Raw genomic sequence first — 27,463 nt, 5'->3', positions numbered from 1 at the left:
AAAAATATGTCTGTTGATTTTGGAGGATGCATCAAGTCAAAAGTCTTAGACTGCACCCAACATTGTTTATGATGAGCCATGCAAAATTGAGGCCATCTTCACTGCTTCTGGAAATTGTTTTGCACTGCCTCAATGTACATGTATTAACTGATTGTCGGAGGATTTTTGAAGGATTGCGGCAGTGAATGATTACCCCTCCACGAAACAACATTAAGAAATAGCAGATGATTTTTGTAGGGCTGAGTTGTGTCCAATTTTTTCATGTCGACAATTGGACTATTTTGCAGGATTGAGGATGGTTCCTGGCAAAAAGGGCCTAGCATAGGGTTAAGGGTATCTAAGTGGCATGCGCACACGCTTAGGTGCATACCTCTGTAAAGATGTTACGAATTTAATCAGATGAGGTGGTCGTGTTTTCTCCACACAAACTGGAATGAACCAGTATGCTACTTGCCATCACACTAATCAGTAGGCCATACTAGTGCTGTCTTATTAGAGATGCATGAATACCATCATACCTGTAACGAATACCTGTCGTGCCCTCCGCCCCCCCCCCCCCCCCCCCCACTCCCACTTCCTATGCTACTGCAAGGTACTGACCTTTTTCTCAGGCATCGCTTGACCTGCTGGACATCTCTATCCATGAAGTGCTGTTGCTGTTCTTTCTGGGATGACCCATCACTGTCACTACTTAGATGTGGGAGAGTCAAGTTGATGTAGTGTGCTAGGGCTTGTTGGGAAATATTAGGGGGGAAGTGTCAGTGCTGAGTGAATAACTGATGCCAAAAAGATACATACATACATACATAGTAAAATACATACTGGCTTCCAAATATGGCAATCAACTTTCATAAACCAACAATATGTGTTCCGTTTATTTTTAAGCTCTGGCAGGAGCTTCTGCATGTCACTTCGTGGTCAGTCGGTCGGTCGCTAGGTCTGTCCCCGGAAAATTTACCAAAAACGAGCCCCCTAAGTTTTCCATAAAATATAACTATCAACTGACCAAAAATTGACCAAATGCATTGCCATCGTCAGTAAATGCATTCTTGGTGAAAGTGCTCAGAACACACCCCTTTGTCTCGATCGATGCGCATGCGCGTCTATTTTGCATATGAAGTGAGGCATTTCGGAACCAGGCCAGAACTTATTGTGCACTCGCGCTTGTTTAATTGGTGATCACATTAGCCAACTAGCTTTCAATACAGGAATTTAAAATAAAAAAATTGAGCTCTGACCTTAAAAATATAAGCTAAAAACACACACACACCAAGATTACAGGATTTACAATTATTACAGCATATAAGATCTGAAAGTTTGCATGGCGACGTTACCAAAAACAGGTAAGGTTAGGGATGCAACATGTGACATGAACTCTTTTTTTTTGTGGGTTTGTGTGGTTCTGAAAAGTTGTTCTCATTGTGTTTTAAGGATCACCATGTAAAAATTGTATTTCATTTAATCTCAATAAAAGTTCAATGTCCCCTTAGATGAATCCAAAATGTTTGCACTCAGGATGGGTCTGAATTAGTATTCTCTGTGAGAGATAAGGAGTTAAGACTCTAGTTATGTACAATAGACTAAGAGCCCGTCTCAATTCATATCTGGGACACTAGTTCCAGACAAGTTGCTAACACTGTATCGGGTATAAGCTGAAGGATTCTGAAAAACTTCCCTGCAATCTTCCCCCAATGATGTTATCGGTTTTGATGAGTCAAGCAGTTTGCTAATGAAAATTTCCCCAGAACATGTCCGGGTCAAAGGCAGAGCTTCTTCTAGACAAAGTAAATGATTCCACTCGCAACTTTCCTGGAATTCGTCCCGGATATGAATTTGAAGATGTTGTCACGTCAGTGCAACAAGGTTGTAACTTGATTCTGCAACAAAGTTGTATTTCGTGCGAATATGCTCCGAGCAACGAGGTCGTATCTCGCATATCGCGACATCCATTGACTTTATGTGTACATCTAGGTTATTTTAAGCGAGATATGACCTATTGACATTTAAAACTCGCGTTGCATGTACATGATGTCAAATGCCATTTTAGGAGATACGACCTTGTTGCACGGACACGACGATACTAAGGCCAAAAAAAAATAGTTCTGCTTCCGATTACATGTCTTTCAAAAAAAGGGTTGGTAGGTCAAACATTTTATTTTTTTGCCAATTTTTTTATGCAGATTGAATGGGGTATTCAATTATATGCGAAGTTTTAGCCTGAACTATTTCCATTGCACTACGAAAGCTATACACAAAATGGCCACAAAAAGTGAAAAAAAAACCTACCTTAATTATTGTCAATATATTTACGTTCGATAATTCTTTAAAAATAATGGAAAATTCAGGCCGTTCGCATCATATGCACAACGCTGGTCAAGACGGGAAGCTGGCCAAAACTCCCAAGTGTGTGATGCACTGTGCATGTGTGGCCTGTGGCCGACAGACCTCGTTTTGCGGTCGAAAATTTCGGGAAACACGCTGCATGTATCACTCCAAATATGAGTAGTGCAATCTCAAAATGAACACAGAAAATACATACACAGACATGATAGATCAATTCTGTGATTTAACTTGCAAAAATGTTCTTTCTCCATCAGTGTTTTCTTGGCATTTTTACGATGTCGAATCTGACCAGTTGACACTGACAGTGCACGTGTCTAATGCATATATAGCCATGCTAGCGCTAGCAATCGCATAGCCATGACAGACTGGTTACCGCATTTTCATCATGTCTTCTAAATTGGCCCCTGCACGGCGAGGCAAGAACCAGTCGTCACTGCATTGAGCAAGATTTACGTGATTATACTATAGTCACTGTGACATCGAATTGCGAGGTATGATGACAGATCGCAAAGTGAATTTGGTTTCTTTCGAAAAAAAAAAGCGAATGTAAGTAAGAAAACAAATAAATACAAGCATTTTTTGACGCAAATGGGTCGTTAAGAGGTATTTTGTGAAGACAGAAAAGACAACAAGCTTTTATTTTGATTTATTCAATCATTATTTTTTTTTTTTTTTTGGAATTGCCGATTAAATTTTTAGGGTCGCAGCCTTAAAATAGGGTCGTTCGGTGTTAGATATTGGTTTAATAGTGTACGTTAAAAAACGAGTTCGTCTCTTGCACTTTTAAAAGCTCAGATGTTTGTGCCTTGAAGCTCCGTAAACGATGATGAATAAATGCCATGAATGGATGCTGAGACATAACAATTGGCGATGAGGAAAGTTAAAACCGTATAACAACTGCAGGAGAAGTGAAAATGCCGCAGACTTTAAGATTTTGATCGGAGTTGTGAACACAACGACGGTGAACTAGACGCCGTACGTAACTTCCATGCTGCCGTTCCATCAATTGGATTTCGCCCTTTCTAGCACGGGGTTGTGCATCATGCCGTGCACATGCAAAGCCGGCCAGTGACATGGCCATGTACATGGACACGCTACATAAAGCTACGCGTTGACGAGTGCACTGATCAACAAACGCCACGTTGACGGTGATCAAACTTTGGAGCCTGCCAGCTTCGATCTGACATCTGCGGATGTCCTGCCCTGCTGATACTCATGCCCTGCCTTGCCCTGCCCAACCCTACACCTGTGCCTGATGTGATGGGAGGAAAACAAATGCCCAAAATTGTCGAGAACATAACTAAATGACTGTCATTATGTGGTGAGTTGTGAGCAATTTCAATCGATTCACAAGTTAAGCAGTGTGTTTACCACTGCCAGCCAACTTTGAAAGACTGCCGATAGTTAGCCAAGTCAATGGCACAACGCAAGCCTACAGTAACTAAGAACAAACTCAGTAATTGAACTGGCCATATATTGCTTTCAGAGCCTAGGATTGTTATCCGTCCCGATCCAGCCGCCCCCACTTCCCCGCCCGATTTCAAAGACCGCTACCATTGATGTTCCGCGTAAGGTTGCGCACAGCTGAGGGAACAACATAAAAGCCATTACCGAGCTGGAATCACAGTTGCGCGCAAGTCATGCCAGCACCATGCTCCTTTGACCAATAGGATTACCAAAATACGCACCCCTCTCAAATTTAAAAAAAAGTGCATCATTCAAGCATGCGTGGTTCCAACTCGAAATGGCTTCATAGTTTGTTTTTGCAGAGTAGCCTATTTCTCTTTGTTTGTAGTGCAAAAAGTCTTCAGACCCTTGAACAGGTCCGAATTGTAGTAGAGTCCATCGCAAGTCCATCACAAGTCCTCCATCAGTCTCAAGCCAAATCACAAGCTATTCAAACTGTAACAAAAAGCATACCTTTGTCACTTGTTCATCCCATTACTTGTGACTTGACTTATGAAAAGGACTTGTGACTGGACAAAGTTGGCGTGGCGGTACTTTCCTCGCCTTCCACCGCTGTGACATGGGTTTGAATCCCACCTGGAACAATATGTGGATTGGGCTTTCGGTCCCTACCCGATTCTGTGGGTTTTCCCCAGAATATTCTTCTGGGGTTTTCCTCCCATCTCTAAAACTGTAATTTCGTCTCATTGTCTTCTCTCCACAGTTTTCTTCAGGCTTGCGAGCTACAGTACCTAGGGTGCTTTTGAGGAATCCTTTGTTTCATTACCAGAAAAGATTAATAATAATAACACTGGGACAGGTACCTGCTATTTTCCAATTCGCTCCATCGTACGCCTGGCAGCCAACAGGCACAATCCATCGTACCCTCTGTGGGTGTGGCTTCCTGTCGTTTGGCCACCACTCGCTCCTCCATAGAGATCTGACATTACGCCTCAACTGCATACACTAGATGTAGTGAGACAAGAATGGGTATTATGCTAAATTTTCTCTTTGTCCAAAATCACAAAATACAATAAATATGTCATTGAAGCCTGATTTTATTAAGTTGTAAAAGCTGAGTTATAGTTTTGAGGTTAAGGCTATTTAAGAGATAGCTTTGGATTTGTTTTTAATGTACATGTAACTGAATCTTACTGAAGCTATGCTGGGTTCATGTGGTAAAATTTGAGCCCTAGTGAAACATGCCAAATTCAGACATGCATTATTTGCGACATACTGTTCAGTTCAAAAGCTTCAAATGGAAATCTAACTGATTACATGCGTATTAATACATGGGTATGCTGTATGCCGATTACTCAGAAAAAAATACATATGAAGCTCTACACCAGGGGCGGATCCAGGATTTTCAAAAAGGGGGGGCACAAAAACTTTGTGCGCGTTGCACACATAACGAGACTGAAGCGCGAAATCCCTTGCAGGGCGGGGTTGAGGGCACTGGAAGCTCTACGATTTTAGATGTTCTCTCCTACACGTACATCATGAGTATTTTAAGAGCAAAATTCACAATGGTTATTTTTTAATTTTAATAACATTAATTTTTTCTATCAAATATAGAATTTAAAGTCACTGTTGATGTTAGTTGAAACTGAACCCCAAAATTAGAAGGTGCTGATGACAGCCCCCGGGTGAAAAAAAAATGAACATGTGTTATTTTGCGAGTGAGCAGAGCGAGCGAGCCAAAAAAATCATGTTTACTATTAAAACATACATTTCTACCCAGAAATTTGCTTTGCAAACAAATAAAATAAAATAAATTGAATTTCATTTGGGGACAGCCTGCCTGAAGCAGCCCCTACCCCAACCCCACCCCATTTTGGTTGATGTTATTGTCGTTTAATTTTTTTTTTTTTTTTGCTTCCATCATCATTAATAATATCCTTTTCGTTTTGTCCCTCTCCTGGTGTTTTCTTTCTTTTACCATGTAATATAATTGGTGATTTTAGTTCAATTCGTATTTTCTCCATTATCATCCCGTTTGCGTGTGTGTGTGTGTGTGGGTTTGTTTATGGTGTAAATCGAGCTCGCGCGGATGTGATTGGCTTCACTTTTGAGGTGAATTACACCAGATCTCCAACAGCTGTCCATAATATTATTCCATGAGCTTGATTTATATGGTGTGATACATTCATTCAACAACTGAGCTCCTTGTTGAGCTCCTCGGTGAATTTAGGAAAGTGACTGACAGAGCTTAACTCACGAAGCCCCGATTCACTGCCTGATTATAGCCTAGGCCATGCAGTACAGGCAACAAATCATTAGAATCTCCCTTGCACTCAATTCATTTGACTAACAATTGTGCAAACTGCAGATCTCATTCAAATATGTTACCATGGGTCAGAAGTCTTCAGAAAATGAGTGGTAACAAGCATTTTGATGGACATTACGAAAAAAAAAGGGTGATAACACCTAAAAAGCTGCCACCGCTGCAATGCTATCACATATTTTCCAATGCGGGAGCTATATACCTTGCCAAAAATCGCTACGACGATTATTCCCTTCATTTGATACCGGTTGCCAAAATTTTGGACCGAGGCTGATGGCCTAAGGGAACAGGGGAAACAGCAGCATAGTTGGTGGGAAAAACAGCACTAAGGCATGTTAGGCCCACCCCCCACCCCCCGCTGAGCAGGTGAGTCTCCCCGAGCCCCCTCCCCCCCCCCCCCCCCCCCACGGCTGAGCAACTCAACCGGCCCAGAACATTTCTCTGTCCCAATTCCTTTGAAAAATGTTGTATAACTTGTAAGCCTGCTGAGTATTACATTACGAATAGTCTTTACAAACAAAAAGAAGAAATAAAACTTACCGATTTCAAAACCATCTCGATTGTCATAAAAAATTTGATATTAACAAAATTTCCCCGTAGCGTTTAAACGTTTAGTCAAAACTTCAAAAAGACTGCCGCCTGTGTCCCAGTATAATGTGTGGTAACTGCGGTCACATATATACTTACTTTGTATATACACTTGTATACACTTTAACCACCATTTTTTCCATGTTCTTTTGAAGTCTGCAGGCTAAATAATTTAAGACGAAATGAATCAAGGTCAAGGCCTGAAGAAATGTCAAGGCCTGAGGAAAATCGTTTATTTGTATTTTTTTTGGGGGGGGCTCCGATTTTCTTAAAAAGAAAACAAAAAAAACAACCTTTTATTTAACGGAAATGCAAACTGCATCCAATTTCCAAAATATGAAAAACTTTGCCTGCGCAAATTTCCTGAAAGCGGCAGCATTCCTGAGCTGCCGCTTTCACATACAAGGTTTCAAAATAGTCACATACAAGATGTCTGGCTACGCAACCGGCAGTCCCAGGCATCACAGGGGAGCCTCCTAGCAACAGTATTTCTAAGCAACCAGGTTGGAATGTGACGGGCATGCAGCCATGCACCTGTGGCTCAGATAGCTAATCACTCCAGTTGCTCGTGGAAGGAAGTCATATTCATGAAAGCAGACGGTCCGTGATGAAAGCAACCAATGGCATATTTACTTGCCGGGAACCGGCTCATTTCATTGGCTGAGATACTATCATCACTGTTTATCATCTAAGAATCTTCCAATTACTGGCGGCAAGTTCTCAAAGGCCTTAAAGGGAATATACATCATTTGCTTTTGCTGTAATTTTCATAAATGGATGGAATTGGGGGGTTGGAAAAATATAGCAAATATAGTTACACTGACTTTTTTGAGGTTTTGGGTTCGAAAGTGCTATAAAAGCCAAGAAAAACGATCATATTCCTGTAGTCTGGTTCCCTGACTCCATATAAGAAGAAACAGAGCAGTTTACATACATTGGGGAATTGTAAGGTCAGGGAACCAGTCTAGCTGGCTCGTACCCGTTCATAGGTTTGAAATCGATTGCAAACAAGTGCGATGGTCAATTTGGGCCAGTATTTGAGAAAAAAAAAGCCAGTTGTTTCCAACGCTGATCGGCCGATCAGCGTTGGAAATTGATACAAAAATACCACTTTTCTTGAAAATGACAGTATACCAGGTGCCATGATTTTACAGGATGCTTTACACTGTCATTCACTAACAGTCCAGCAAGGTATTTCAAAATGATTTGGTAGTTTTATTTTTTGATGTTTGCAAATGTTGTATTTTCCCTTTAAAGTTCGGTGGCCTAGAGCTGAACCCAAATGTATATGCTTTGAAACGAACAAGAGTGGCATTGTATCAATTTGAACAATGCGGCTATCAATCATTCTCTGGAAAGGCTTTTGGGAGCTGAGATTTTATTTGGGCATTTTTTTTCTCAGAGACAGGGGAAAACTTTATGCGAAAAATGTGGGAAACTGAATTGAACGTGAAATTTCACCTTCATGTTGTGTACATGCACATAGATAAGTTGGGGAATGATATTCCAAGTCCAAACAATTCATTAAATGTAGTGCTCCCGATGTCTTTTTTTTCGTAGTACGATTCTATTCTTCGCTTATTTAAAAAATAAAACTGCATGGCCTACATTATTTTTGTAAATGTTACTCTAGACTATAATTATTTCGGAATACATTTTGAAATTAAGTTTGAAGTCAAAGGCTGTTGATAATCTTATTCGTATTCCTTTTAAAATTAGGAAAAACTAAGCATAATTTGTATTAAAATTTCCCCTGGAATCTACAAAACAATTAACTGAGAGTTCAGAACTTAATGGGCTAGGGTGTTTGAAATCGTTTTACTTTAAAAATAAATCGAGAGAACAAGACATACTAAATCGTATTAAAACAACCCCTATTTATTTGATGTCTCTCTCTATCTGAGGCCGGGACAATATAAAAGGGATGATGATTAATTCTTCGTGTATTTAAAAAATAAAACGCATGGCCTACATTATTTTGTGAAAATGTTTTACTCTAGAATATATTTTGGAATATATTTTGACGCTATTATTTGAGGGATGTTGTTAATCCTGATCATATTCATTTAAAAATAAGAAAAACCGAGCATAATTCGTATTAAATTTCCCCTGGAATCTACAAAAGAATTAACTTTAGAGTGCAAACTTTAACGGGCTAGGTTTTTTTAATCATTTTGCTTTTAAAAAAATATTTAGAGAACCAGATGTAAATCTCTCTCTGAGGCCGGGAAAATAAAAAAAGGGGATGACGATTTTATTCTTCATTTATTATAAAAAAAAAACATGGCCTACATTATTTTGTGTACCGGTACATGTTCTACTCTAGAATATATTTTGGAATATATTTTGACATGAAGCATTAAAATGCAAGTGCTGTATTAAATGTGCCCCCTATTTATTCCAGCCGGGAAATAGAAAAGTGTCTTATAAAAATATGTTCTTGCTTTGAACGAAATTTTGAGACAATGATTGACAGGCGACCTTCAAAACTTATACATTGTATATTTTTGTTGATAATTATGTTCAAAGCGATTGATTTGATGACCGCCCGTCCGCCCGCCATAATGACTCCTCAAAAACGAAAAAGATAGCCATGTTCTCAAAGGGATGTAAGACAACTCGGTAAAAAAAAAAAAAAAAAAACCCACAATTGCGAAAAGGGGGGGCACGGGCCGGGTGTGCCCCCATCTGGATCCACGCATGCTCTACACTGCACTCGAACAGCGGCTGAAATTATAACCCAACAGGAAATGTCTCTGTTTTGACATCTGTGACATCATGAACTTCAAATGAGATGATTTTACCAAGAAAAGTCCATTTTTTCAAAACTTAAACTGTCAACTGGTCAGTGGAAAGGAGACTGCATACTCAAAAAACGCGACATCCTTTTTCGGCACAACCTCGACCATGCTGACCAGAATCTTCTCACTGTTATTTTAATACTACAAAGACTAAAAACTATTAGTAACAGACTACTGCAGCAGGCCAGCAGCATGTGTTCAGGGTCTCACCTTCAAGCCGTGCGGACCTGTGGTCTCAACAAGGTTCCACTTTATCTGCTTCTCAAGAAGTGCCAGGTTTCGTCCCAGCCAGCGCATCTGTAGGGCGGCCAGCCTCGCCTTGTTGTGATGCTGGGATAGCGCTGGCCTCAGCCCTGGGGGAAATGGTCCGGACCGGGAGAAACCTTTCTGCATACACAGTTCCATCAATGTAGGGACCCTCTGTGGCCTGTCTTCGGCCTCGACTGTGCCTATATCCAGAGTTGAACAGTCAAAAGGAACAAAAACTGGTACTGACACGTACACAAGGTACTTGCTTGATTACTTTAGCTTAAAACAAAGAAAGATCTATTTAATGTTAAGATATGAAATGCAGAATATTACATTATTATACAGAGTGAGTAAAAAAAAATGAAACCCAAATGTCGGGACCATTGCTTTAGTGAAGTTCTGCATGTAGCACTTTCAAAATCTAGGATATGAAAGCTCAACTCATAAGCATTATTTTAGTACAAAAATCACTTTCAAATCGCTGTTATTTAATTAATTTAGATGTGTAATTTTCAAGTTACGGAATCTTAGACACAACCACTGTTTTAAAGTTCTGTCCACAGACCACAAAAAGGTACGTGTCCTTTCAGCAAAACAAAAAACAAAGCACAAAGGGGATGTGTGTGAATTGTGTTCATTTTGCTGAAAGAATGCGCACCTGCTTTTGTGATCTGTGGACAGAACTTCAAAAAGGGTGGTTGTGCAGTAAAAATCAGTGAAAAGTCTGACAGCTCAGTTTGTTAAGCAATCAACATCCTTGGTCAAAATTTTTGCGCAATTTCGAAGTAATTTGTTGATCATTTTTATTTGTGTAAACATATTTTAGAACCCAAAAGGTGCATTCAGCATGCGGAAAGGCTTCTTCAATCCTTTTGGGAGTGATGTACAAATTTACCTAGACAGGATATATCGTCATCTAAGTCATCCTCGTCTAACAATGGTGCAAGAAACTCCCTCTGAGATTGCCTCATCCTATGACGTTGAAGCTTGGTTCTCCGCCTACGACGGGAAGAGGTCGCCTGGGGGATAAGTGTGATTTGCACCGCACCGTAGTCATCATCACTGCTGGTAGATGTGCTTTCTTCTGTCGTTACATCATCAGAGGACTGGACGTCTTCCAAGTCTTCCCCCAATGTTGTTGCATCAGTCTGTGCTTTATGCTCGAAGTTAACCGTTGATTTGATGCAAGCTTCCAGTCCTGGACATTTTGTGGTAGCCGAGATGTCAGGAGTCCGAGTTCCATCATCTTGTGGAGGCTTGGAATCCTCACTCTTCTTTGCCGACAGGGCGAGGGAAATGGACCGGTTGAACTGACCTTTTTTCTGTATGGCAGCCAGCTGCGCTGCTGAGATATCACTGGAGTCTTCATCCATGGTTGATGCCCGAGAACTGAAAATACAAAAAATCAAAAACAAAAACAAAAAACAAAATCAACATACACTGCATAGGCTACCATTTTTTTTTCTTCTGACTAAATAAAGAGATTTTTACCCATAAGGCCAAAAAGTCTGGTTTCTAATATGCGTGCGCGTCGCCATAGCCATGCGCGTCGGCAAAAAGAAAAAGTTTTTTTCAATGTAAGATGATGTCTCAAAACCACTGTCAAGTTTTTAAGATTTCGGGGTAAATCCCACTGACGATGTTAATGTTTTCTTTAGACACCACAAATGAAAACAACCCATAAATGAAAATAAGTTGTACATGTTGGGCACGATTGGTCGATCATGCTGGGCTATCGGTTGATCATGACGGACATCTTGGACTTTACTTAATTACCTTTATAAAATCCTCCAGTGCAGTGAATTAGAAAAGAAAAGGTGTTCGACTGGTGGAAGCATGATGGACCCAAATATAGCATCAGGATCGACATTAATTTTTGCCTTCAGTGACCTACATGTATGAGCCATCAGAAAGTGATATGTCCTAAAAAGTCAAATTTAGCTGGGAATTGATTGAAATGGGGTCAAAGGTTTTAGGATGATCAGGGCGGTGAGGAGGACTGAGCCATTCCTCATCCATGAAATGTCCCATATGATCAGCGTCTCAAATAGCCTCTCCTAATTCAAACTCCTACTGCCCGGCTTCATGTGCCGATCTCTGTTTCAAACTGAGGGCAGGGGTGTGAAGGCGAGTTTCTGGCACCTTAAAACCAGATTGCTCCGGGCAGGTGGAGCTCGTTAACCTTGGGAGGTAGTTCACCTAGGAGAAGGACAACTCTGATTTCAAACCCCCTACCTGGGTAAAACCAGCGTCGAGCTTCAGAGCGCTGGTGACGACGAAAGCTGTGTGTAAAAGAATACGCTTCAGGTCTCGAATGTCACTCTGCAAAGCGGGCTGCAAAGTAATTGCAGTTTTCTCCGGTTTGGGGAACTGAGCAGCTAAAGTCTGCTACTGCGCATGTCCATAGAAGTGGGGATCATGGATATCATATAGCCATTGAAAGAAATCAAATGACTCTTCCCGAAATCAGACGTTCATCCCGCATCGCCCGTCGCGCGGTTAAACAAGGGGTGTGTCCTGCTAATCTGGCACGGTGTGCAGTCGAAAAAACAGCTACCCTGCCAAACCTAATCAACTGTAAGAATATTGTCTACATTTCTAAGTTCAATGTTCGTTCGCTCAGCTCTAAATCTCAGTTTGGAGAACTTGTAGCTTCAGCGGAAACGTATAACCAAGATATTATCTGTGTCCAAGAGCATCACTATTTCCATGATGACGTACATCTGAAATATCACGAGGCTGGCAAATACTGTACTCTAGTTATGTCATCGGCTTGGAAAAACAGCACAAATGCAACCATTGGTGGTGCTGGTATGCTACTAAGCCCCAGAGCCCAGAAAGCCCTCAATAACATCGAAATGATAACGCCTAGAATCATGATTGCATCTTTCAATGAAAACCCAACCTCCACAGTGATCTGCTGCTATAGCCCAACAAACGTGTGTGAAGTCCGGATGTTTTACGATGATCTCTCATCCCTGGTCCACAAAGTACCAAAACATAATGTTATTGTTCTACAATAGGTGGTGACTTCAACGCTAAACTGGGAAGAAACGATGGATACAAACACTCCTACCACGAAAACACAAATAGAAATGGTGAATTTCTAAGTGACTTTCTGAAAGAAAACAGTATGTCTTGCCTAAATGTAAAGTTCCAGAAGAAGAAAGGAAAGCTCTGGTCACATGTATATCCAACTGGCATTAAGGCACAACTTGAATACGTCATTATCAACACGAAATGGAAAAACAGCAGCTAAATTGTCAGGCCTACAACTCCTTTGACAGCATAGGCGTAGCCAAGGGGGGGGCCAAGGGGGGCCATGCCCCCCCCCCCTGCTGAAAAAAAAATGAAAAACAAAATATGTAATACAAAAATTGTAAAGACATTTTACCAAAACCCGACGCTAATTATGAGTAACGCTAATTATGCTAATTATGAGTACGAGTACGAAATATGAGTATGTGTATTTGGTTGTCCGAAATTCCTGTAATGCCTTTTCCTCTCAAAAAAATCTTAAAAACTTTTGCTCAAATAATTCAGGGGGAAAGGGGCCAGTGATCGCCTCAGATTGCACAACAGAGCATGTAGGATCCAAATTTCCCGGGGCTCTTAAGCAGGCCCCGGACCCCTTGCCCTATTAAACACGTTCTTGACCAAGTTGAAGACAAAAGAAAAAAGTCTTTATACTGTGTTGCACCATGGTTGCAGGAGGAAGTAAACTCAGGCAATATAAAGGGGGAAAAACATATAAGGCAAAAGAAAAACTGAAAACATGCAATTGACAAAGTCCACTAGACATTTCCAAAGCAGGCCACAAGGTGCTCGCTGGCACTGGCAGATCCAGTGGGGGGGGGGGGGGGTATCATGTCGTTTGGGGGGTATTATGTCGTTTGTCATACCCTCTTTTTTCGTCCCTGAATAATTATTGAAGCATAATATTACAGTTTGATTTTAGAGTTATCAGGATAGCTGTTTCAACGATTCCAAATTTGATGGTTCAATGATTATCTTTTGCTCAAAAAAGTTTTTTTAAAGAGGTCAGATATTGCCTGAGATCGCACCACAGAACATCAAGAATCCACAATTTTTCAACGCTATGCAACGCTGTCTACAATCTGCAAAAAATAGACCATTGGCATGAAGGCTGCATCATACCTATTCCAAAGAAGGGTAATCTAGCCCTAACAACTAACTACCGAGGTATAACGCTCACAACCATCGCTGCAAAAATCTACAACCTACTCTTACTCAACCTATAAAGAGGGTGAGTATGCTTCTAAAGCAAAAAAAACCTACAAACTAAGCCTAAATGCGAAAATCAAAATTTGGCAAAATGCGACACATTTTTGTACATGTGGATGTGTGGCCTATGTTTACGGAGGCAGTCCAGTAAATAGGCCACATTTATGGGGCTATACTGAATGGAGCGCTGGAACTTCGGTACCCTCAGTACAGACAAAATTACTGGGCCACCACTACAAGTATTATAAAAGAATTTTGCACTCCTTAAATAGTGTTTCTTTATCAGATTTAGAACTTTTGGTATTTTTCAGGTCATATTTAAAGTAATATGGGTGGTGGCCCAGTATGGAATTCTTTTCCAGTAAAACTAAAAGACAGTCTGAGAAACTTGGACCCAACTTATCACCTTTTTAACAATCCGACAATAGCCTGGGGATAGTATCGCCAGACCATGTCCGAATGTGTTGTGTCTATACATGATAAAGCGCCATGTTGGAGGAGAATTCAAGTATTAAAAGTGTTGTATCGTTAACATTTTCCGCGTCCTTGTACTATATATTGGCAACAAGGACTCGAAATGGCCCACATTTCACCTCCTCCAGTATTCCTAGCTACTCCAGGTAGTCCTCCAATACTGTGGAAACAGTGGAGAAGCCTTTCTGAGACATTTCTTGTAGCTCTGGCATGTCTGCATGGGGCCGACTCATGGCTCTGGATAGCCCAGGTGGACTCCCTTTCCTCCCTACGTAACGGAGGGAGTCCAGGGTATAAAGAGCTCAAAACCGGGCGAAAAAATTTATGACCAGTATTTTCAATATTTTTACCTTGTTGCAGAAGCTAATTTTTACGTCGTAGTATTCTATGTAGTCTTATCTATTGGGCCGCTGGGTTCAGAAATTCAACATGCGATGATGACCGACCTTAATCTTGAAAATAAACTTGAAAGCAACGTTAAACTTGTACGTGTTTGTAGACTCTTTTCATCAGTTTCTCACCGCCGAGTCTAATCGTACATGATGTACGTACGTCTGCAACCTCGTACCCAGGGTGTCGAGCAGTACGCGCCCATCACTACCTGCTCTCTCACCCTGGTATTGGATCATTTGCATGTACAAGATTTTTGCACACGTATGCAAATGAGGAATAGTCTGGTGCCTGCATCTGCGTTACATTAGCGTTTGTTTTTGTATGCGGTGTCTGGGGTAAAGACAGAGTCAATTCGTAGCAGTGCGAGCATGGCGTGAGTTACGAAAACACGATGTTTATTCAATTAAACTGTTACGATCTTAACGAAACAATATGCAGTATCACATTTCATATTAATATTAACAAACTGGAAAGGAAATTAATATTTTCGAGAAGGCGTGGACGAATGATCGCGAAAACACGTACTGCACGTTGTGAATAACAACACCAAGTACACGATAAAAATCCATTACTAGCCAATTGCGGTATCCAATCAGGATACAGGAAGAAAATTTCCTATCCAGGGTTTACTATTGGAAACCGTGTTGGAAATAAAGTAAGCACTCGGGACGAGGTTGGTACATCTGTGCATGGTCTGTGCAGCGTGTAGTCTGGTTCCCTAGTCTGGTTCCCTAGTCTGGTTCCCATATCACGTCTGGTCCGGGGGCCAGACTATGCGGCATGAATATGCAGTGCGCACGCGCGATTTGCTTAGTAACCACCCTCATACGCACGCGCACTTACTTGAAGGCGCGGTCGCTAATCCAATGACCGAGCGTGTTTTCGCGCCAGTTACCACTAACAGAAACACGTTTCGGCTTTGGTCATTGGTTTAGCGTTTTCGTGACATCGGTTGGCTGGAGTGACGTCACTGTCATGTTCCAACCAAACTAAACAAAACAAAATTAAACAAATGAGGGCGCTAGCGTGCGTGCGCGCTTTCGTACCTCGTACGTACTCACGTACATTGTACATGACGTACGACTCTGGGAATAAACTGATGATAAGAGACTACAAAAACGTACAAGTTTAACGTTGCTTTAGAGTTTATTTTCCTGATTAATGTCGGTCAGCATCACATGTGGAATTCCTGAACCCAGCGGCCCAATAGGTAAGGACACATAGTAAATGTAGGCGTGAAATAAGCTTCTGTAACGAGGTAAAACGTAACAAAAACCTGGTCCAAATTTTCGGTGGTCTTATGTAGAGAATTCTCACCCTGGACGTTAGTCGTAATGCAATGAAGACTTTGTCCAACCTGGGCTAGGCTCTGGGGGTGTCGGACGCTTCGCCCCATTTCCACGTCGCCCCATGTCACTTCGCCCCTAACCACTTCGCCCCATCCCCACATCGCCCCATCCCCACATCGCCCCATCTCCGCTTCGCCCCATCCCCACTTCGCCCCATCCCCGCTTCGCCCCATCCCCACTTCGCCCCATCCCCACTTCGCCCCGTGTAGTATGAAAAAGGTGAAGGCTAGGGGTGGGTGCAGACCAAATAAACTGCCAAAGACCCCAGATAATAAATGCTCCCAATTCTAGAAACTTAGGAAAAATACAAACTCTCTGATGAGGTGCATGCTCGAGACACAGATGAGAGAAATGATGGCTCTATCCCATTCAGAGACGCCTCTCCTATTGGCTTGTGAATAAAATCATCAGCCGCTGGATTCAAAAGAATCAGTAGGTATGGGTCAGTGAGTTAAAAGGAACTCACTGCCTTGAGGAAAATGTTCCGTCAAAATTTGTCTGATATGTGACACTTACAACTTCATTTAGATGAGATTGGTTCCTCCAAGAGTGAAATTAGGATGTCGAAGGTATTGTCGTTCTCAGATAAGTGGGAGACGGGTTGGTATAGGCTAGCCAGGTTGGGAACAAAGTTGGATCTTTTACTTCAAGCTTTTTTCTCGGTAGGGGAGGACCTAGCTTGAGAGGTTGGTTATGAATTGTTCATTTGGTGATGGGCTAATTCTTTCCGTTGGTTAGCAATTAGTGAATCTATTGAAATTGTTTTTTTAAGCCAATAAAATAGATGAGATTTTTTTTTTACATGTAACGGCTGGGGCGAAGTGGGGATGGGGCGAAGTGGGAATGGGGCGAAGTGGGAATGGGGCGAAGTGGAAATGGGGCGAAGTGGGAATGGGGCGAAGTGGGGATGGGGCGATGTGGGAATGGGGCGAAGTGGGGATGGAGCGAAGTGGTTAGGGGCGAAGTGACATGGGGCGACGTGGAAATGGGGCGAAGTGTCCGACATTCGGCTCTGGAGTGCTCTGAACCGAGCAAAACTAAATATAGTCGTGTTCCCTAACGTGGCGCACTTCGAAGCTTACCCGACTTTCCTCGTGTAGTGTTGCCAAACCTCTTTGTTGATAAACCTCAAATTCATGCAATGAAATACTTGTACTTTTACCTTATCAATGCTTGCTATTTAACCTCTGTGAACAATTTCAGTTTCATAAAATTTAATCCGAAATTCAAAAACGGTGGTGTCCGGAAATTGGGCACAAATTGGCGGAGTGTTCCCCAACGTGGCGCACTTGAATAAATCTTGGAAAATTCCACATTAACACTTACGAATTCCTGTAAACTTGATAAATTCTGATAAATAATTAATATCTTTACTTACATACCCAGCCAAATGTTTGTCAGAAAATTATTTTCTTATTTTTCAGGGCATTGCACTTGAAAATAAAATCGGAAAATCACGCCAAAATAGCTTTTCCTTCTAACTTTGTTACGGGTAAATAAACTCGCGATTTATGAACAGGACCGTTTAGAACTTGATGAAATTTCACTTTCTGTGAAATTTCAGTTTAAAATTTTGCTCTAGCTAGGCGCTACCGGCGAAAAATCCAAGTGCGCCACGTTAGGGGCCGCGCCACGTTAGGGTACATCAACAATACATGTAAGTCCGACTTTACTCACAGTTTAGCCAGCAGATTTCTCCAAAAGTTCCACTGGGGCAAAGAACATGTCCTCAGTATTCCACCTACCAAGTTTGCAGACTCAATTCAATTTTTAAAGGAGACTTTTCTTCAATATTCATTGAGAGGGAAGTCAAGCGATTGATTTCAAAATGGGGCTAAATACTAGACTTGTACATGTCCATCCATGGTACAACTATTTAAAAAGACTGACCTCTTCATTCAGTGTCAATAGTCTGGTGGCTTGACTATGGAGAAATGTGTAGTAAATTGAGACTAGTTCCCGCTTCATGCCAAATGTTTCTTAAATTCTTTTGGCATGGTTGATTGATGCAGTACTGAAGCTGTATTGGACTGGTTGTTTTAGGTGCCAGTCTATTTTCTTGTTTTGCATGTTTTCGGTAGCGCCAGTATCACAACTCCAGCAGTACACTTATGATAATTTATGCTTACGTCACCACAAGTCAGGTACGTCACGTTACAGGACTTTTGGCGATCAGTGGTGGAGCTCCGGAGAGCGGGAGGTTTCGCATCGAATGATCGGTCAACTTTTGGAATGTAACTTGTGTTTGAGCAGAGCCAGCTGTGACATGTCATCCTTCCCATCCCAAACTAACTAGTGCAAACAATTACAATAGCATTCGGTTGTACCACGGAGGTAGAATTACTTGTACTTGGGCTAATTGATCTGTAATTTTGTCAAGGTTAGCGTGCCTATTATTTGTGTACAAAACGAAAACGGATTGTGCTCGGCGGATACTATTTTACACAGTGTCGGCATTTTAGTCGATTACAACGTGCGCTTAAAAAATAATACGAATAGATAAGGCCAAAAAAAAAAGTCTCCGGTTTCTGGTATGGAGCTTGTCCAAAAAGTGGTGCGGCGACGCGGCTTTTTTTTTTTTTTTACCCGACTTTTTTGCTTCAAATGTCGGCTGATGACTGCAAATGGTGCCCGACTAAACTTAGTACAAATATATGGGAGTCCAGAGAGGCCACATAAAGCTTATTCTCGATCATAACCCCATCTAAAAACACGTTGAAATTGCGCAGCAGCAGAATTCCAGTCAAACCAGTGAGTTTGGTGGTTTTGAGACATCATCTTTCATTGAAAAAAAAACTTTTTCATTTTGCCGACGCGGATGGCTACGGCGACGCGCGCGCATACCAGAAACCGGAGACTTTTTTGGGGGGGCCTAAGGGGAGCCTTCATTTTTGAAATGACCAATGTTAGATTAACCGGCTTGGGCAGATTCTTCCATGATTTATTATTACATTTAGCATTCAAAAAGTAGGTAGGAATACTTTATCGCGAATGCTTGCATTAATTGCATACAACTTACCATATTTACAGAAACCTTGTTAATATTTTAATAAAAGCTATTGAATAAAGAATTTATTTTGAATTAATGGATTTGAATCTGTAATATCAAAATCTTATTTCTGTCGTTGAAAAAAAATGTCCCCTTACGAAAAATCTCCGCGGTTTTTTAATTGACTTCCGGGGTGGTAGCTGCACTCTTTCACAGAGCATTATACTTACGCTTCAACTTAAAGATGCACTGTCTGGTGTTCTCTTCCGAGTCGATCACTCCAACAAATTTGTTTTTATTCACTTTTGAATGAGACATCGAACAAAAAAAAAATCAACCCATGTTTATTGACAATTATTGCTTTCCAAGCGTCAAATTATGTTCGGCCCATACAATATTTTAGTTCTTGCCATACATGTGCGATTGTGCGTAACTTGACAAACAATTCTCATTGTAAGAATCAAAATCTCATTGGTTGAACAGTTGATTTTTTTGCGTAGGAATGATGCATATTAGGAAAGATGATGTAAATTGTGAAAAATGATGTATAAAGCAGGAGGTCGTGGGTTTGAGTCCCGCCGGAGTATTAAGCCGGCTGCGAATGTTTTCCCCCGGTTCTCGAAAGCATTGAGCATACAGTGCTTGATACACCACGTCGGGAAATTAAGGCATCTTCCTAATTTTTTGAGTACATGTATATTATTTTGTCTTAAAAAATTTCAAATTGTGTTTTGTGCTTCAACGGAAAAAAATATTGGGCCTGTTTTGTTGTTGCATTTTTTCGATTCGATTTGATTTAACTAATTCGAAACTTCCTATTATAAAGATAACCGGGCACAGTTCTCGACTTGCTCTGTGTTTTAACTATTGATCTCCATTACATTGATCTCCATTAGTAAGACTTACTAATGGAGATCAATGGTTTTAACCCATGCAGCTATAAAACAAGTAATAGATACAGTACCGCACCGATTGCGGAGGAGGAGGGGGTATCGAAGGTCGCGTGTACGGCAATTATGGCCGAGTCGTCACATTGTACATGTTACACCCGGTACAATTACGTACGGAACCCTTGGCATGAGTAGTGAAGGGGGACTGTCTGGCACAGTTTGACCTTTGGCATAGAAATATGTAAAGGTCACATAAATATGTAAATATGTAGATATAGATATCAATATGAATTAATGGGGTTAGGAAATTCTGGCACAGTTTGACCCCTAATTGAATGGATGGGATGAATAGGAAAAAGGTGTGGGTATAAGGAATCGGGTGCAATTTGACCTATTCTATGGGAAAGATTGCATATGGGGAAATATAAAAATGTATAGTACATTTTGACCTTAGCCCGAGCAATACAGTATAGTTATGTATCTACACGTGTATTACATGCGGTTTACGCAATCCGAACACGACCACCTGTGGCCGGCAGTACTTAATCCTCTCGGACAATAGACTGTTGACGTAGGTGGCCGGAAGTGAGCATAGATCCCAGATAATCCTGTGGACAATGGACTATCGACGCACGTGCGCTCTCGTGTGGTAAGTGTGTAATCTGTCGGACAATAGGACTTTAAGTGGTCGGGAGTAATTATTGACCGCTCCGTGGGGTTTAGCCGGAAGAGATCGATATTTCTCGAAAGGGGCCACCGTAGGCCGTGGTGTGAAGCATAGTTTAGAGATGTTGTCAGAGGTATATTTAGGAATATCGTAACTAATTATTTTTAACCTCTGCGTTTCATACGTGAAAAAAAGTCAACGAAATTGTCGGATGGTCGAGTTTTTAAAAAGTTTGAAAAAAATTAATTTATGTATTTGTAGTAAACAAACACTCACCGGTGAACAGCGTACTAGAGCTTGCACGGTATAGTCCAATGATTGTTTTAATCATGGAGGAATTGTGTTAATAATAGATCAGACAGCTAATGAATCCATGCGTTCTATACGGAGACCGATGGTCCATCACCCCTCGATGACCGCACCGATCATGGAGCAAATAAATAACTCAGTGCTTCTGCACCGATATTTGCCTTGTCATATTGTGTATGTTATCCAGGTGCAATACCATTTGCACAATATTCTTGCACATTACCACCAGAACCATCTATGTACGTATCATTATCTGTGTGCGATGGTCGTAGAAAATACAAACTTTCAGCGTCGGCTCAGTCGGTACGGTGTGTACAGTATGTACACGTACATCTGTATTAAGGGACTGACTGCATCCTACACATTGTATATTTACACCGTCCGATCAGATAGCTCTGTTTCCCTAATCCATAAAGACGTAATTCTTTCAAGGCGTGTTCATTATATCGATTATCTTTCACCGACTTAACCTACCTGCATGTACAGTGGGGATGGATCATTGAGCGTTCTAAATATCGCTTGCCAGGAGTTGCGCAACAGGGAACACAGACTCCCTCGGACAATGGGACTTTATTGGCAGCGCACGGCATGTGCGGGAGCTTCATATATCTGTACGTGAAAAGAAGTCAATGAAGTTGACTGACTAAACATGATTTCAAGCCTTAATACCCCTTTACCGTTGTCTGTACAGGAATGCACCGAACCCTAGTTGTACCACCGTGCCGGACTTGTTTACAAAATCAAAGATATATATAACTAGGTCTTTTGTGTTAAAGCAATGGTATGTACTTCTATTTTATATTGAAGATTTAGAGTGTCAAGGCAACTAACTTTTTTACCCCCCAAAAAAGTCCCAAAGTTGGACACAGTGCGTGATAAAGCCGTACATGAAGCATTAAAGACCGTAAATATTTCGGGGATTATTGACAGGGCGTGTCCAAACACTAATTATTTGACTGCATGACAGTAGGGCTTTCCCGATTGTTTAACTGTAAGACAACACTAACAAAGAAAAATACAACTGCAGAAAATGTATACATGCATGATAACATTATTGCTTTATTGACCTCATTTCTCATTGAAACACTCGTGTGTTTTTTTTAATTTGTTTTTAAATGTATTCTTTGCAATTAAATCATCAGTGATCTTAATGTAACGTTGACTAGTCTTTAATCGTCTCTGTCTTCCTCGTTAACGTCATCTTCATCTTGATGGAACAGGCCGTCAAATTTGGCCTGGTGTTTAGATATGACCCTGCTGAGAGCTGTGGGCATCAGAATGCCGGAATTCAATCTGTCTTCGATCTCGTCCACAATTTCTTGATGAGTATCATTATCTTTCAGATGTATGTAACTTGACAGAAAATCTTTGTATTTATTGAAAAAGATTCGCTTGACTGCCCACAGGGTCTTTCTGTTGGCCTTTTCCGTGGCCTGATCTTCACTCATGCCCTCGTTGATGTACTTTTCATGTTTTTCACTCCACATCTCATCAATCGCTTCTTTTGCCTCTCCCAACCAGTCTAAACAGGCTGCATTGTCTTCCAAATCAGAACTAGACTCATCTTCATCAGATGATTCGTCATCTTCCACCTCTGTGACGGATTCGGAATCATTTTCCTCAAGATCTTCGTCTTCATCATACGTAGATTCAGTTTCATAATTTTCCATTTCCGGATCTTCAAATCTACCGCTTTTAAATTCAGGTTCAGAATTATCCACCTCAGCTTCGTCTATGTCGGATTCATCTTCAGCATGTGCATTTTCGGTATGTCTCAAGAGGTTATATCTCCGCCCAAAGCGTTTGTCACACTGGTGACAAGCATAGGGTTTGACTGCAGCAATAGTATTCATGTTAAAGCTTTGAAGGTTAATCTCCGAATGGTAAGGAACGGATGCAATCATTTAATATATATCTGCTCATTTCGTTACTCATTTACTCATTAGATTACTCATTTACTCATGGCGTTACTCATTTACTCATTTCGAACGCTTTTGATTACTCATTCACTCATTCCTTGATTTTTCTTGCTCATTGTACTCATTTCTGCAATTTCACTTATTCTATGCAAATAAAATAAACACAGAGACAAGGGCCCACATTACATCAAACAAAACAACACGGTTGTCCTGCCCCCAGATCTGAAAAGAGGACAGTGATCCAACTTCTCAGACCCGAGTTCAACAGGGGGTAACATTTACAAGTACTTAACTTTTAAATCGACGAAAGCTCAGTGTCCGGCGTCTTCTTCTTCACCGGAGACCTTCAACTTGGTCATCATGGACCTGCACAGGACACACGGACAAAAAGACAAAAAAAGATACTGGGAAAAAAAGATCAATGTTAATCACCAGTTTTAAATGTACATCTTTCAAAATTCCACATAAATAACACATACACATACAAAGAAAGAGTTCATTTCCAGCCAGACGCAATGCTATACCGTTTTGTTTTGTTTGATGTAGTGTGGGCCCTTGTCTCTGTGTTGAAGTCGAAGAATTGATTTCCGAAGCCTGCGATCTAGCCACTTGCAACACTTGCGCAAAATGTCTGAAATTATGCAACTGAAAGTTCTTATATTTTGGGAGCTTTATTGTATGACAACAAGTCGAAATTGAGTGCGCGCCGCATGAAAAGAGCAACGAAATAGCATCGCGTCTGGCTGGAAAATGAACTCTTTCTTTGTATGTGTATGTGTTATTTATGTGGAATTTTGAAAGATGTACATTTGTGACTGGCGATTAACATTGTTCTGTTTTTTTTTTTTTGCAGTATCTTTTTTTGTCTTTTTGTCCGTGTGTCCTATGCAGGTCCATGATGACCAAGTTGAAGGTCTCTGGTGAAGAAGAAGACGCCGGACACTGAGCTTTCGTCGATTTAAAAGTTAAGTACTTGTAAATTTTACCCCATCTTGAACTCAGGTCTGAGAAATTGGATCACTGTCCTCTTTTCAGATCTGGGGGCAGGACAACCGTGTTGTTTTGTTTGATGTAATGTGGGCCCTTGTCTCTGTGTTGAAGTCCAAGAATTGATTTCCGAAGCCCGCGATCTAGCCACTTGCAACACTTGCGCAAAATGTCTGAAATTATGCAACTGAAAGTTCTTATATTTTGGGAGCTTTATTGTATGACAACAAGTCGAAATTGAGTGCGCGCCGCATGAAAAGAGCAACGAAATAGCATCGCGTCTGGCTGGAAAATGAACTCTTTCTTTGTATGTGTATGTGTTATTTATGTGGAATTTTGAAAGATGTACATTTGTGACTGGCGATTAACATTGTTCTGTGTTTTTTTTTGCAGTATCTTTTTTGTCCGTGTGTCCTGTGCAGGTCCATGATGACCAAGTTGAAGGTCTCTGGTGAAGAAGAAGACGCCAGACACTGAGCTTTCGTCGATTTAAAAGTTAAGTACTTGTAAATGTTACCCCCTGTTGAACTCAGGTCTGAGAAGTTGGATCACTGTTATCTTTTCAGATCTTGGGGCAGGACAACCGTGTTGTTTTGTTTGATGTAATGTGGGCCCTTGTCTCTGTGTTGAAGTCAAAGAATTGATTTCCGAAGCCCGCGATCTAGCCACTTGCAACACTTGCGCAAAATGTCTGAAAGGATGCAACTGAAAGTTCTTATATTTTGGGAGCTTTATTGTATGACAACAAGTCGAAATTGAGTGCGCGCCGCATGAAAAGAGCAACGAAATAGCATCGCGTCTGGCTGGAAAATGAACTCTTTCTTTGTATGTGTATGTGTTATTTATGTGGAATTTTGAAAGATGTACATTTGTGACTGGCGATTAACATTGTTCTGTTTTTTTTTTTTTTTGCAGTATCTTATTTGTCTTTTTGTCCGTGTGTCCTGTGCAGGTCCATGATGACCAAGTTGAAGGTCTCCGGTGAAGAAGAAGACGCCGGACACTGAGCTTACGTCGATTTAAAAGTTAAGTACTTGTAAATGTTACCCCCTCTTGAACTCAGGTCTGAGTAGTTGGATCACTGTCCTCTTTTCAGATCTGGGGGCAGGACAACCGTGTTGTTTAGTTTAATGTAATGTGGGCCCTTGTCTCTGTGTTGAAGTCAAAGAATTGAATTCCGAAGCCCGCGATCTAGCCACTTGCAACACTTGCGCAAACTGTCTGAAATTATACAACTGAAAGTTCTTATATTTTGGGAGCTTTGTTGTATGACAAGTCGAAATTGAGTGCGCGCCGCATGAAAAGAGCAACGAAATAGCATCGCGTCTGGCTGGAAAATGAACTCTTTCTTTGTATGTGTATGTGTTATTTATGTGGAACTTTGAAAGATGTACATTTGTGAAGTATTGAGGACATGACTTAAAAAAAATTATGCCCCTCTATTTCGCCCGGGTGGATTACTATTTCGCCCTGGCGGATTACTATTTTGCCCGGGCGGATTACTAATTCGCCCGGGTGAATTACTATTTCGCCCAGCAGATTACTTATTCGCCCGGGCGAATTACTATTTCGCCCGTGCGGATTACTAATTCTTCCAGGCGGATTTCTAATTCGCCCGGGCGAATTAGTAGTAATTCGCTTGGGCGAAATAGTGTGCCAGAATTTTTTGTTATGTCCTAAATACGCTTCCATATAAATACGCTTCCGTAGTAACTGGAACAATCATATGGAATAATAATTTGCATGCACAGTTGAGAACCATGATTTCTCTAACCTCATTCAAATCTGAACTACGTAAAAAGTTCAGTCAGTAATATTTCATTATATTCAGCGAATATCATTATGGCAATATTGTTTTCTTGATGTTACCAGATAGATCCAAATACTTCATGTTCACTGAATCCACCTTATACATGTAGTAAAGCCTTCAACTGTACATGTAGTTATAACAGTTTTAAAAAATATTGTATTTATAATATTTGCTTAACTACTATACATTAATCAAATAATGTTTTATCCCATTGTATTGAATTGTATTGTATTTGTAATGTATTGTATATATACACGTTTGTAGTCATTATTTATTGTATGCAGGGCCCCAATTTAAAATCTACCAGTTTTAAACTGTTCGGGCATACCCTGGGTAAATAAATGTAATAAATAAACAAATAAATGAACGTGATAACTTAGTTGTGCAAAGCTGCTAAACTATTTTTTTCTTTGGTAAAATCATGCAGATATGTAATATTAAGTTTATTCTCTGATTACTAGCACCACTCATGCGCTTCACTGGGAAATGCTTATAAAGTGCCTACAAACTTGTATCACAGTTTACAGTATTATGCTAATGAGCTTACTGCACATGAGCACGTATGGCTTCAGAGATGGTGTGAACAATTTTCCCCTATTCTTTTCACTTGGCATCATGTGTATTATTGTTGATGGCTTATTCTCCAAAGTATCTTTTTAAGTAAACGATTTGTTTTAATTAATTGTCAAACTAATTAATTAAATTATTAATGACTTTATTTTTCTGTTTTAAGAATGTACTTTTTTTTAGTGTACATTGCTTTTAAAGGGAAAATACAACATTTGCAAACATCAAAAAATAAAACTACCAAATCATTTTTGAAATACCTTGCTGGACTGTTAGTGAATGACAGTGTAAAGCATCCTGTAAAATCATGGCACCTGGTATACTGTCATTTTCAAGAAAAGTGGTATTTTTGTATCAATTTCCAACGCTGATCGGCCGATCAGCGTTGGAAAAAACTGGCTTTTTTTCAAATACTGGCCCCAATTGACCATCGCACTTGTTTGCAATCGATTACACACCTATGAACGGGTACAAGCCAGCTAGACTGGTTCCCTGACCTTACAATTCCCCAATGTATGTAAACTGCTCTGTTTCTTCTTAAATGGAGTCAGGGAACCAGACTACAGGAAAATGATTGTTTTTCTTGGTTTTTATAGCATTTTTGAACCCAAAACCTCAAAAAAGTCAGTGTAACTTTATTTGCTATATATTTTCAACCCCCCAATTCCATCCATTTCTGAAAATTACAGCAAAAGCAAATGATGTATATTCCCTTTAAAGTAATGTAAAGCATTTTTAAAATAATATGAATTATTAATATACATTAAGCTTCAAGTTGTTTTTTGTATTTGAACAACATGTAAAATCAGGAAAGTTGTAGACTTTTGAGCAATCGCTGCTAACTTACATAATTATTGCATTCTCTGTTACATATTGATGAGGTTATCGTGTTTCACAGGTCATCGTTCAGATAGATCTCGTGTATCCAGTGTCCTATTATGCAATAGTTATCAATTAAAGTGTATTCTTTTACTCTCGGGAAGAAAAAAAGACCATAATTTCACTCCAATGATATCCGTATGTATAATTAAATGAGACTTGAATTAAATGATATCCGTATGTATAATTAAATGAGACTTGGATGCTGAGACTAAGATTAGAAGAGCACAGTCGAAGGGTGCATGATACAGTCTGGCCACGCTCTGACCATCAT

The 27,463-nt window shown here is 40.5% G+C and overlaps 1 protein-coding gene across 2 annotated transcripts in view; it reads right to left on the bottom strand.

The window, feature by feature from the left end:
- Positions 1-17,990, bottom strand: part of LOC119735008 — a 56,922-nt gene extending 38,932 nt beyond the window's left edge. The window contains exons 1-5 of one of the 2 annotated variants that reach the window (XM_038208697.1): positions 17,850-17,990; positions 10,607-11,100; positions 9,673-9,911; positions 4,614-4,755; positions 601-730 (exon numbers count right to left, since the gene is read on the bottom strand). In XM_038208697.1, coding sequence (XP_038064625.1) covers positions 601-730; positions 4,614-4,755; positions 9,673-9,911; positions 10,607-11,084 — 989 coding nt within the window. In that variant the 5' untranslated portion in view covers positions 11,085-11,100; positions 17,850-17,990. Of the gene's footprint in view, positions 1-600; positions 731-4,613; positions 4,756-9,672; positions 9,912-10,606; positions 11,113-17,849 lie in introns of both variants that reach the window. The other variant, XM_038208689.1, reaches the window with a different exon arrangement.
- Positions 17,991-27,463: the final 9,473 nt, after the last annotated feature.

Source organism: Patiria miniata, unplaced genomic scaffold (assembly GCF_015706575.1).
Source record: "Patiria miniata isolate m_02_andy unplaced genomic scaffold, ASM1570657v1 HiC_scaffold_10, whole genome shotgun sequence".
NCBI classification, from domain to species: Eukaryota; Metazoa; Echinodermata; class Asteroidea; order Valvatida; family Asterinidae; genus Patiria; species Patiria miniata.
Note: the sequence above shows the minus strand (reverse complement) of the source record. Positions and strands in the feature narration are given on the sequence as shown.